General features: G+C 36.6%; 1 protein-coding gene across 2 annotated transcripts; it reads right to left on the bottom strand.

The window, feature by feature from the left end:
* Positions 1–562: 562 nt before the first annotated feature.
* Positions 563–11628, bottom strand: LOC127648623 (sodium/potassium-transporting ATPase subunit beta-3-like). 2 transcript variants are annotated; one of them, XM_052133306.1, is made up of 7 exons: positions 11401–11628; positions 5234–5362; positions 4924–5022; positions 4595–4782; positions 4406–4456; positions 1678–1764; positions 563–1507 (listed from the first exon to the last, which is right to left on the bottom strand). In XM_052133306.1, the coding sequence occupies exons 1-7, from the start codon at positions 11513–11515 to the stop codon at positions 1340–1342; spliced, it is 837 nt and encodes a 278-aa protein (XP_051989266.1). In that variant the 5' UTR covers positions 11516–11628; the 3' UTR covers positions 563–1339. The 2 variants fall into 2 exon arrangements, with proteins under 2 accessions (XP_051989266.1, XP_051989267.1); XM_052133307.1 differs by having other exon boundaries at positions 5234–5282.
* Between the last annotated feature and the right edge of the window lie 1208 nt (positions 11629–12836).

The following is a 12836-nucleotide window of genomic DNA, read 5'->3' as shown; positions in this document are numbered from 1 at the left end:
GCAGCTATAGAGCGCAAATCTTTCATAAAAGAGTTGAAAGCCATGAACCAAACCAACCAGATCTAATGTAATCACAAAATCACAAACTTTGTTTTGGGGTCAAAAAAGTATTTGAAAATCTGTTGAAAAGGCAAATGTACACAACGTGTATTTATTGTCTTGAGGGGACAGACAATACTCTGACTCAATAATCCCATGAAGCATTGCGAATTATAACATTGAATGAAAAACGATGGGAATATATAACACTATTTCAATTTTTGTTTGTTGATTGTAAGTATAGAAACGATATATTTAACGCTTATTGCCAAATATTCTGATGTGTACAAATAGATAGAAGTTTAGTTTAAAGGTGAAGAGACACCGACTCATTACGTCATTCACAGTGCCTCATGGGAGTGGGTGGTCGCTCCGATAATGGATTCAAACAGTGTGCTCTTTTTTTCAATAGGACACTATTCTGTTTACACACACGTCATAACAAAACAAATTCTTAACAAAGTCAATATGGTGACTAGAAGAAAATAAAATACACTACAAAAGCTTTTTTCTTCTTTAATGGCTTACATTGCCTTTGTGTTAGCATTTCATCCCTTCTTCACAACACACCATTGTGTCCTAGCACCATCATGTGGTAGCAGACTCTGAATATAACATATAACATATCTAAATACAACAGACAGTATCCAGCCACTACAAGCTTTTTTGTTTTTATTTGTCAAAATAGCATTTGTACCAAGATGTTAAATGGCTTTTAAGGCATTTACATGATCAGGATCCATGCAGAGGTTATGAAAATCATTTAGGTTACCCATTTGGCACCTTTTAGCATTTAATTTTTCAAAAATGTGTCAGGTGATGTCCCACTTTTCTACATAAATCTTACAGTAGTTTGACAATGCGATCATTAAATATATTCACAGAGAGCAACACAAGACAAACACAAAAACACCAACCGAACACTAAGATACTGACTAACCCCTGTCTCATCAATCACATAGTAAACAAAATCCCTTTGAGGGTAAAATGCAATTATGTTCAAGAATTCAAAACATCTAGGGAATGCAAGGCCCGGGGTAAAATTACATATTCAGTAACAGTCACGTCTTCAGCAGGAGGAGGTGCTAGGCAGGAGACTAAACAGGGATCCTGTTAAGACATGTGGAGTGGGACATTAGGAAAAATCAATCAGTCATGCCTTCTCTGAGGAGGGTAAAATGAGGTCCATTATTCCTGCTGTGGAGTACCAGGAACTACATTGGAGAGCTTAAAAGGAGAACAGGGACAAAAGGAAGAAAAGTAGTGCAAGTTCCCTTTTGTGTCCACACCCGCTACCGGTTTACTCAGTCACCAGAACCTGAAAAGTGACACGTCCAAGAAACTTGTCACGCTCGTCATTGTTGTTAAGGTTAGAGCCCTCCACCCTGCACTCTACAGTCAGCTCAGAGTTGTAGTCTTCCTTCTTAAGTAGCAGCTTTACAGCAACCAGAGGCTGAACATAGCCCTCCTATAGAGGATCAGAGAGACAGAGTATACTTCACTACACTAATGACAAATATTTTAATTTAGTTTAGTTTTTGGTTTTTACATATTTTAATTCACCTTGCACATTGACAGAATGACAAAAATATTATTTGATAACACAATCTTTAAGCATGTGCTCAGCTTCATACTTACATGTGCCTTTTTACCATAGTAAGGGAAGTACATCCTATCGATAGTCCCCTCATGGGGGAAGTACTGCATCTGGAGAGGTTTCTCTCTCTGAAGAAATTGAAAGGAGACGTTCAAACAACTACAAGACACATTGCTACTGGGCAAGAGTGAATGATGCAGTTTGATGTAGTTTTAAAGGGATAGTTCACCCCAAAAAGAAATCATAATTTACTCATGCCATCCCAGATGTGTGTCTTTCTTTCTTCTGCTGAACACAAAGATTTGTAGTAGAATATCTCAGCTCTGTAGGTCCATTCAATGCAAGTGAATGGGGACTGAAACTTTGAAGCTCCAATAAGCACATACACACAGTATAAAAGAAAGCCCATATGACTCCAGTGGTTTACTCCATGTCTTCTGACACAATATAATTGATTTACAGAGAAAAAGTGAGTTATATTTTGGTCTGTTCTCTTGTATCACTTCAGAAGACATGGATTAAACCACTGAATCATATGGATTACTCTTATGCTGTGTTTATGTGCTTTTTGGAGCTTCAAAGTTTAGGTCACCATTCCCTTCCATTATATGGACCTACTGAGCTGAAATATTCTTCTAAAAATCTTAATTTGTGATCAGCAGAAGAAAGAAAGTCATACACATCTGGGATGGCATGAGGGTGAGTAAATTCTGAGAAAATTTAAATTTTTTGGAGAACTATTCATTTAAAACTAATGCGAGTCCTCCGTATAACATATAAAGCAGCATTTAAATGTGCACTCAGTAAAAAAGCTTTACACATAAAAAAATGAATTGTGCTTTTGAAATATATGTTTAAAATCATGTACACATTAGATAAAGATTCTAGTCTGTTCTTTTTTACATGGGGCAGGTTGCCTTATGAGGGAAGATAAGTCGATCTGAATACTACTCAATTCATCAACACTTTCACGAGCAGGAATAAATTAATAATGGCTGAGTGCAAATAGTGCATTTCTACAACGACATCGATAACTGAAAACATTCGCTTTTGTGTGATTCTGCAAACACGGCACTAGGTGTCAGTGTAAGTGCAAGACAACTGTCATATCCGCCAGCACAACGTAAACAAAAATATACTGGGTGCACCTTTAAATAGGCTTCGAATGCAGTACATAATGGAATTCAGCAGAGAGCAGACAAAGCGGATGTAATAAGCTGCTCCTTCATTGAATAAGAAACAAGGCAGAACAAGCATTGAAAGTCATGCTTCTGCTTTGCCATGCTAAATTAATTACTATTTGTCCAACATTTAGCTGTCCATCTTTAACAAAAGTAGCACTTGAGTCTCTGGGAAAGACTGCTTCATTAATCCTAAAATAGAGATCATGCAAGAAGTTATTTGAATGCACAGCATATAATATGGACATGCTCAATCACTTCAGTGACTGAAAATCGAGAGACCGGGAGAATGAGGGAGATTGTTAATACAGTGATCTTACCCATCACTTTACTTAAGAGTTCAACTGGCAGCATGCAATAGAGACATGAAAGAAAAAAGACAGGGAGAAAAAGAAAAGAAAACACTTGTGAGAGAGAATTAACTAACTATTATAAATCCAGGCAGGTGACAAAACAACATTTAAGTCAAAAAGCTGAAATCCATGAGAAATTTTCCAAATACAGTGATAAAACAAACACCCAAACAGGTATCAGTGAGATTGGGGGTGGGATGTTCTGCTCCACATTTAAATCAGCCAATGCAATTTATCATATAATGGCAATGTTTTGAAAAAACTATAACAAAAGCAACATACCAATTATATACAGTAATTAGAAAGCTGAAACTTTCCTGTTTGCTTAAGTGCATAAAACTCCAAATGTGGCTTACAAGCCCCAGTAAGCACACCAAAGGCAATGATGGCACTGAAAAACTCCCTAAAATGTGGAAGAATCCTTGAGACCAGTGGTTAAATCTATATATTCAAAAGCAATATGATAGGTGTGGGGGAGAAACAGATCAATTTAAAGTCCTTTTTTTACTCTAAATCTCAGCTTTCACTTTAAGATGTGAAATTGAAACTAAACAGATGCCCATGTGACTTTCAGATGTGAAAGTGAAAGTGGAGATTGATATTAAAAGACTTATATATTGATCTGTTTTTCGCCCACACCTGTCATATCGCTTCTGAAGATATAGATTAAATCACTGGAGTTGTAAGGATTACTTTTATGCTGCTTTTATCTGCTTTTCGGAGCTTGAGATATCTGGTCACTATTCACTTGCATTGTAAGGACCAACAGAGCAGATATGTGTTCAGCAGAAGAAACAAAATCATACACATCTGGTATGGCATGAGGGTGAGTAAATGATGAGAACTTTCATTTTTGGGTGAACTTTCCCTTTAAACATTTATGCTTCAAAATACAAGTGATTAGGGGACTTTATTTTTACACAGCCACTAGAAGAACCTAATGAAGGCAACGCCTTGATCAGTTTTGGTTGTGTTTACTCTGAGAAATTGTCATTATAGGAGCTTCATCAGTTTGGAAAGGGAGGATACCTGTTTGTTTTGAAGTGTTTGTGCTTTGTAAGTTTCATTTTCCAGATTTCTCTAAGAAATTGCAGCTTTAAATCACATTAACACCACATATAATAACATTTACAGTAACTACAAGTTTGTAAACATATATAGGCTAATATCACTCAGAAATGTGAATCAATCTATGATTTTAACCTGCACTTATATTAAAGAGGTCAATTATTTACCTTTGATGTGCAGTTGATATATGGATCTCCAGCAGGCTTAAGACCAATGACCTGAGGATTAAGAATAATACAATATTAGAGTGATTCTCCCTCTAACTGTAAATAGATATGATACCAAGCCATTTTGAAATGTGTTTGGGTGCATTGGTGCCAATATAATTGCATGTAAAAAGAAATTAGGTCACTTACCCTGTTCATCTTGACAATAACACATGGCTGTCCCTCAGCATAGCCAAAGGTATTGTCCTCCAAACCAGAGCAACGATGCAGTAAACTTCTCCTGAACTGGCACACCCTCTTCTGAAGTTCCTCATCCTGCTCAGAGTACTGACCCGCCATACACAAATCATTTTTAGCCTGTTCTGAGTCGTTATACTCTGGATATGAAAAATGGAGAAAGTGTTTGGGTTGAGGTAATATTAACGTAATTATTACAGATTTGAACCATTAGCTAAAAATGACTGGAGGTGCAGTCTCAAGATAAGAAAACAGTGGGAGAGAAAGTGTACAGCACTTACGATGCAGAGATGATTCTAGATGTTGGAGAAACTGCCCATATTCATGGGGATTTGACCTGTTAAAAACTATATTCAAAGAGTTTGGCCTGATAACCAACCCTAAAAAAAAGAGGTCAATTATGAATTAAGTTTATGTAACTGAGTTGAACATAACATTAACAGAATGCCCTTTAAATTGAATACAAATAGCTGTTAATGCTTTTAGACAAAATGTATATTTCGCTGCTATATTAATTGATATAGATACCACATAACTGTGTAATGAACATGACACCTAATAACACCATGAACTGCACATTGAAGATCTCACCTGGGGATGCAACACGATCTCTGTACTTGGGTGTGTTTTCATTCAGCGTCTGAAGCATCGCCCACATAGTGAAGACAAACATCAAAGTCAAGAAGCCATAGAAGACCAGGTAAAAGAGGAGGATGAGGCCTGAAACACAATCACTGTCATAGCACTATAAAACAATTTTTGTTCCTGGTAGTAAGTGTTATTTCCTAATTGTTGATGCCTCAAAAGTATAGAAAATGGCTATTATTCACCACAAACTTTTGTGACCAGGACAGTGATATTTTGAAATGTATCTATTTCCAATGAGAAAACGGGTGAATGTGTGTCTTTTCGTTCACATGAAGTCAGAAAAAAACAATGTATGAATCCAAATAACATGTATTTGAACTAAAGCAATACAAAAATTATTAAAAGATTTAGAGATGGGTAGTTTTTCGAGATTATACTGTAAATCACTTTCGCGAATCGGCCCCCAAATGTAGTCTCCCATCATGTTCTCATTATACTGTCCTTGTTAGCGGCATTCAAAGTCCAGTATATCCTGATGGAAGCGCTCGTCTTAGTCCTCTGAGTACGCTCCCATGTTCTCCATGAATTTATCAAGATGAGCATCAAGGATATGAACTTTGAGGAACATCCTACAGCCCATTGTGCCGTAGTTCTTCACCAGAGTCTCAACCAGCTCCACATTGTTTTCGGACTTGTGATTGCCCAGGAAGCCACGAGCCACCAAGCCGCTTTCTCCTTACTAGTGCGCTTCTTGGGGAATTCATTGCACTCCAGAATCTTCTTTATCTACGGTCCAACGAAGACACCGGCTTTGACCTTTGCCTCAAACAGCTTAGGGAAGAAGTCTTGAAGGTACATGAAGGCTGCCGACTCCTTATCTAGAGCTCTGACAAATTGTTTCATAAGGCCCAATTTGATGTGCAGTGGTGGCATCAGCACCTTCCAGGGGTCCAACTTGGCTCCCACATGACGTTGTTCCTCCCCACAGAGAACCTGTCTGCTGTGGCCAGTCCCGCCTGTGGTAGTGTGCCTCTGTGTCCCTGCTGTCCCAAATGCAAAGATAGCAGGGAAACTTGGTAAAACCACCTTGGAGACCTGTCAGGAATGCCCCCATTTTTAAATCTCCTATGACCTCCCAGCCATACTCATCATACTTCAAGGCATCCAACAAGGTTTTGATATGTATCCACTTAGGCAGCTGGAACTGAACTGAACTGGTGGGCTTAAGGCCCCTGTATCTATAGTACTATTTATATAACTGGAAAGATCTAGAAAGTTCTAGTAGTTACTAAAAATGTACTCAGCACTGAATCTATCTGGAATGTTCTGGAAAATAGGTACATTTCAAAATATCACTGTCCTGGTCACAAAAGCAAGTGTGGTATAAAAGCACAATTTTTTTCAAGAAGCTTCATATAGAACTTTTTGTTTATCGGACGGTGTGCCACACAAGCTCGTTTCATTTCCCTGTGCTTTAGTGGGATGACAAGAACTGTACATTTGTGTTGCCGAAACAATGCAAAATAATTAAAATAACAATAGTGTAAATAAAGTAGACAAGTAGTATTAACAAATAAAATAAAACAATAGTGTAAAATAAAACAAAATAGCAGTGCAGAACATTATTGCTAGGCAAAACGTGGTAACATACTATTGTTACCTTAAAGAGCTGTTTCCGCCTTATCTAACCCTTTAAATTAGTTTTTTGGGGTATAACCTAATGCAGGGGTTTTCAACTTTTTGATGCCAAGGACCCCCAAATATGACAATCATCTTGCGAGGGACCTCCTCCAAAAATATAAAGGTCGCTATATCTTTTTGTGTATAAAGTCTAGAGAAAAATCTGGAAAAATTTTAAGTGTGAAATTATAAATATAATTTGAATTATTAGCTTTTATATTTTTATTGTACTAGAGCCAAAATAAATTATTAAAATATTATCTGCACCGCTGTATCAGCCACCGTATTTATTATATGAAAGATGCTTATGATCGCATAAGCATGAATATGGCGATTTGAAAAACGTATGGTTAATTTATAATTAATTACGTAACTTATGTAGTTGTATTACATTTTTTTATCATTTTTAATCACGTTGCACCCCCCCACCCAATGTTCAAGACTAATCTACACCCTTGGTCAGGGGGCACTGAGAGCAAATTAGTAGAGAGGGGGGCGTTAGGTTACAAATGGGGGGCGTTTATCAGTCATAATAATCATTATGAAATTTGCATTAAAGAATTTATCTAGACATGGAGTATATCAGTTGGTTCTCAATTATACGGGTTAGAACACGTCTAAAGTATCTGGTTTTGCACAGTCAAATACACATGTAGCACAGCAAATAGCACAACCACTAATGCACCCGTTTGGCTCTGTAGATGGATATGGCTCAGTGGACAGAGTAGCAAGATCCAAAAGCTCTTAAAGCTCGAGCTCTTAAACTCGCAGCTTACTATGATCTTGTTACAAATACCAATGTTAAAACTATAAAAATAAAAAAAAATATGTATAAATTAAAATGTTCAAAACAGCAAATGTAAAATATATTAACAATATCACGTTTATTCTTAGTTTCTGTCTTCACATTTTCATTTTATAGCCCCAGATATGCCCTCCACATGCTTGAATTCAAGAAATGCAAGGTTTAGTCTCACATACATGATGCATAAGCCTGCTGAATTTATTAACAAAACTTTAAAATTATGCAATACATCGAAGTCACATTGAGCAAATTAAGCAAATAGCACAAATATAATTAATAATAATGCAACAAATAATATATTAAATAAATTAAACTTCAGATATCAAATTTGTTTTACTTAATTTTGTTAAAGATGACTTAATTCAATTTAATGGAAATTTGTTATGAAGTTGAAACAAATACATTTTTAAATGCATACCAAAAATCTTCTAATAATTTTTTAATGATTACTTTTCAGTAAATGTTTATGTACATTTATTTGAGTTTATGTTGTTCAAATGTACCAATGTTTTTTTAATACTTTATACATAACTTATAACTTACATATACATATTTAAACACTATAAAACATTTAAATGTTCAGTGAACCATAAACTCAAGAATCCCAAAATGCATAAGGTCAGAAGTAAAAAATATGCTAAACCTGCACCCACACACAAACATGTTGGTGTGGCTATCCTTATGAAAACTCTCCATAGACATAATGGTTTTTCTACTGTACGAACTATAGATTCAATCCCCTAACCCTACACCTAAACCTAACCCTCACAAAAAACGTTCTGCATTTTTACATTTTCAATAAAACATCGTTTAGTATGCTTTTTAAGCAATTTGAATTATGGGGACAGTAGAAATGTCCTTAAAAACCACATTTATAGCACAATCCCCCCCCCACACACACACAAATCAAATGTGCAAATTTTTTTTAACACATTTACATTTTATATTCATCTTTAACTACATAAAATAAATATGTATAAAATGTATGTTATTGTTTGATTGAATAATATGCTGTATAATGCAGTATTATATATATATATATATACAGCGTATATGTCTAGTAAATAATAGTCATATCCCATGCTGCATTTGATCGTTTTCGCCAGGGCGATGATCAAATGTGTCAACAGAAGGTGTAGTGAGGCGCGAAAATGCATTCCCAAAGGCCAGGTGACGTCACAGCGATCCGCATCATCGCTGCTGATGTTCTGGAACGCGGTGACGACGCCATGCAGCTGTCTTCAAACGAACAAGAATAATAAGTGTTTGTCCTACTTGACCAAAGGATTTAGAGTCCTAATTGAGAGCGATTAATCACTATCGACGAATCTTTTGGACGCGCGTTGGTTTTAGGCTACTGGTCAAAAACAGTCAGTTAAATTGACTAGCACAGCCTTTCTCCAACTTTTTTCAGTCAGGGCACCTTTCAAAAGTGCATAAAATCTCAAGGCACCCCAGTGTAAAAACACTGCATATAACCCAAATGTAAATGCAAATGTCCTGTTTATTTAGACAGAACAGTAATGAACAGAGTATAATACATACTGTAAATAACATTAATAATAACAACTTTATAGCACCTTTAAAAACACAGGTTTGCAAAGTAATTCACAAAATAATTAATCAGAGACACAAATGCCATAAAACCGTAAGAGGTGGACCGCCCAATACAAGAACCCAACAACAAATCCAGACCAGGAGAACTAAAATGAAGAGCAGGATGCAGTTAAAATAAAAAGGGGCAGACATGAAAATATATATATATACAATACGATAAGAAAAAGATGCATGTTAAAAAATGCACCAGAGATAAGCAGGAATGTTTTTCCATATAGTGCTTGTTTTCATCCGTGCCATGCGCATGCACACACACACCCACATACACATACACCCACACACACAAACAATAATCCACAACGAGAGAGGCAGAAAGATCTACATGCGCGCATGCAGCGCGCATACGCGCTCACACAAGCCGGGGGTGGGGGTGACCACAATCAATGAGAGACGTGAGCCTGGTGCGATGCACACAGCCGCCCTATCCTGGCAGGGATGGATGAGAGGCAGACACGGAGCTCCTGGTCCACAGTCCTCAGTCGCTCCCTGTACTTGTTCTTGATGTACGTCAGGCTTGAAAAGCTCAGTTCGCACAGATAAGTTGTGGAGAAGGGTAGCAAAATAGCTCGAGCCCCTGCCCTATTTCAAAATTAATCAAAAGTGCCCTTCTCAAACATATATCAATGATAATATTGTGGTCAATAAAAAAAAAAAATATTTGCTTATAATTAACATGACAATGTGTACAAAACTAAAGTGGCCTAAATTCACGTTTATTTTTACGTTTCTCTCAGTCTGAGGTGTTGTTGCTATAACGCGTTGCTATGGGTTGCGTCACTTGCGTCAAGTTGTGTGTGTGTCTTGCTTCGTTCTTGTGAGACGGATTTTTATGGTTAATTTTATATATATATTTATCTAAAATGAATTTACAATTGTATTAATACGTTCATATGTTTAAAAAGAAGAAAAATGTATTTATGTAAATTCAAATATATTTATATATGAAATGTCAGATTTTTTTTTATTTTTTTTTATTTTTTTTTAGCCTACGTAATTTTTTGGCGGCACCCCTGACACAGTCAGGGGGCACCCCAGTGTGCCGCGGCACCCACTTTGAGAAAGGCTGGACTAGCATAACGTTGGCCTTAAGTCAATAAGGACAAGTGAAGGTTAATGACACTATCACATATTTAATATGTCAGATATCAGAGGGCAATTCGTTTCTGACTGTATATAAACCATAAACTGAACAATCATCCCCTCTATGGACAATATAAAGGTTTCAGTAAATAATTGTTTTTCAGTAAATAGTGTAAACAAAGGCCTTGCTTAGATGTAGGTAGATTGAACACCACACCACTATGGTATAAATGCTGCTACCTAAAAAAGGGCACTAGTGTCTAGTTAAGCTATCATTACAATTCCATTGATTTGGCGGTTGGATAGGCTATACGATATTCACTATACATCGAGAAAATTCACTCGATACTGAATCACCAGTACTCCGGAGATGTGTACATGGGAAGCTTTTAAATATTGTTCAGTCGTTGTCAACGCTTCCCTCTTAACATTCCTATATTGATCCCAAATTTTAGATAACATTTGTATACATTATTGGGGTTATTATTATTATTATTATTTATTTTTTTACTGGGGAGATCTGCTGAGACTTGGGGATCGTGATGACCACTCCATTTGTCATTGTATCCAAGTATCTAGTCTAAACACAAACCACCAAATCTTGTTACTGTATTTAAAACGCGGCGAGACGAGACTAAATTGATGTAATCAGTGAGTTGATCAATATGCTTGGGATAAAGATCTCTTTCGTCATTGATCGGTGCACAAGGTGAATCTCCATTCATTAATTGATCTTAAGAGGGTGGCCTCATTACTCAAGAGTCTAGATTATGAATTACAGACATGTAGTGATTAAATGGAATTGCCAAAAGCCGCGATCATTCTCATTTATCCGATAAGTCGCTTATTATAAAGTCATTTTATTTCTGCAAGCTGCATCTTTCATCACGGGCTTCAGGGCGCGCGAGCAAGCATCGCAGGATAACATCCAGCATTCAATAGAAGAATGTGAAACGTGTGCTGTTTCAGAGGATTTGTGTGAACTCACCCCAATTTTTAGCAGTCCGACCGAGGAATTCTCCACTTCTTGGATTGTAGATCGCGTCTTTCCAGCTGGTTTCGGGCTCTTTGCCATCCCCTATTTCTTCGCTATTTTTAGACATGTTGCAGATTTGTGGTAGATTAAGAGAAAGTGTATATGTACGACGTGACCTGGTCTAATGAGGCCAAAATCAGTGAGCTGATGCCATGATGGAAGAGCGAAGAACCTCCGGCCTCTGACGTCTCCAAATGAAATGCAACGCAATGCTCATTAGAAAGTGGTCCAACAATCCGGACCGACAGCAGTTGCATGTTATATCGTGGGGGAGGGAGAGAAGGGGTTGTGCGCGTGCGCAACTTTTGCAACCCTGAAATTGCAGAATGATTTGAATCTTAAAATGAAATAGAATCTGTCATCTTTCATCGCTATATAATGTTTTTCTTCTTCTTCTTCTTCTTCTTCTTCTTCTTCTTCTTCTTCTAAATAATACACCTTTCATTGTTCAATAGCTAATGGGACCAGATCAGAGTACCATGGTACTTTGATACGTAATATAGTACTGAATGATTACCATATTCATATAAGAAGGTATTTACATGCTACCCCAAGATACTAAATATAATACACTGGTATAACCATGTTACATGGCCAAAACCCATGGTATTATCTTCATACCATGACCAAAACAACATTGGGATGTCAAGGGCTAAATTACTGTTGTCAACTAGTTCCGAATTTAGCTTCTCAGATCAAATGTTTAGACCTGGGAAGGGGGAAATAACCAATAACACACATATTTTTGTTCCTTGAACTTCTTCCATAAAATCCATAAAATTAAGATTTTAAGTTATTAAAGGGTTAGTTCACCCAAAAATGAAAAATATCCCATAATTTACTCACCCTCAATCCAACCTAGTTGTATATGACTTTCTTCTTTCAGCCAAACACAATCAGAGTTATATTAAAAAATATCCTGTCTCTTTCAAGCTTTGTAATCGGAATAAATGTTGCCTTAGATTTTGAAGGGAACATATGGGGGCATTTATATAGTTGTTATTATGAATTCATAGAGGTTTTAGGATTAGTATTATTTATGTTGTTCTGTTGCAAAAAAATAGTTTGTGTGATGTCACCACAGTGATCTGTGTCCCCTTTGCGCAAGTTGGACCCTGTTAACACTATCTGAATTCTCCTTCTGCATGTGCAACTAAGGTACAGGTGTCTATACATTTCTGTGGAGAAATAAGTTTATTTAATGACTAACCAAGAATCAATTATAATCTTCTTTATTAAAACTGTGTTATTGTATGACCTACATTTGAGTCCATTCAGTTAAACTGATTCAGTAGAAACAACAACATTTAAAGAGCAAATCTGAGTAAAAGTGGATGTAATGTATGCACCACTAGCACCATAAAACAGAACTGCAAAAATAAACATGA

Source organism: Xyrauchen texanus, chromosome 9 (genome assembly GCF_025860055.1).
Source record: "Xyrauchen texanus isolate HMW12.3.18 chromosome 9, RBS_HiC_50CHRs, whole genome shotgun sequence".
NCBI classification, from domain to species: Eukaryota; Metazoa; Chordata; class Actinopteri; order Cypriniformes; family Catostomidae; genus Xyrauchen; species Xyrauchen texanus.
The sequence above is the reverse complement of the archived record's forward strand: the minus strand, read 5'-3'. Positions and strand labels throughout refer to the sequence as shown.

Bases quoted from the DNA above. Each gene is read 5' to 3' on its own strand.
- LOC127648623 (XM_052133306.1), bottom strand. From the start codon at position 11,515: ATGTCTAAAAATAGCGAAGAAATAGGGGATGGCAAAGAGCCCGAAACC. The intron at 4,457-4,594 runs GTAAGTGACCTA...CTTAATCCTCAG, and splicing joins TTATTGTCAAGATGAACAGG to GTCATTGGTCTTAAGCCTGC. The intron at 1,765-4,405 runs GTAAATAATTGA...CAATTTCTTCAG, and splicing joins ATATCAACTGCACATCAAAG to AGAGAGAAACCTCTCCAGAT.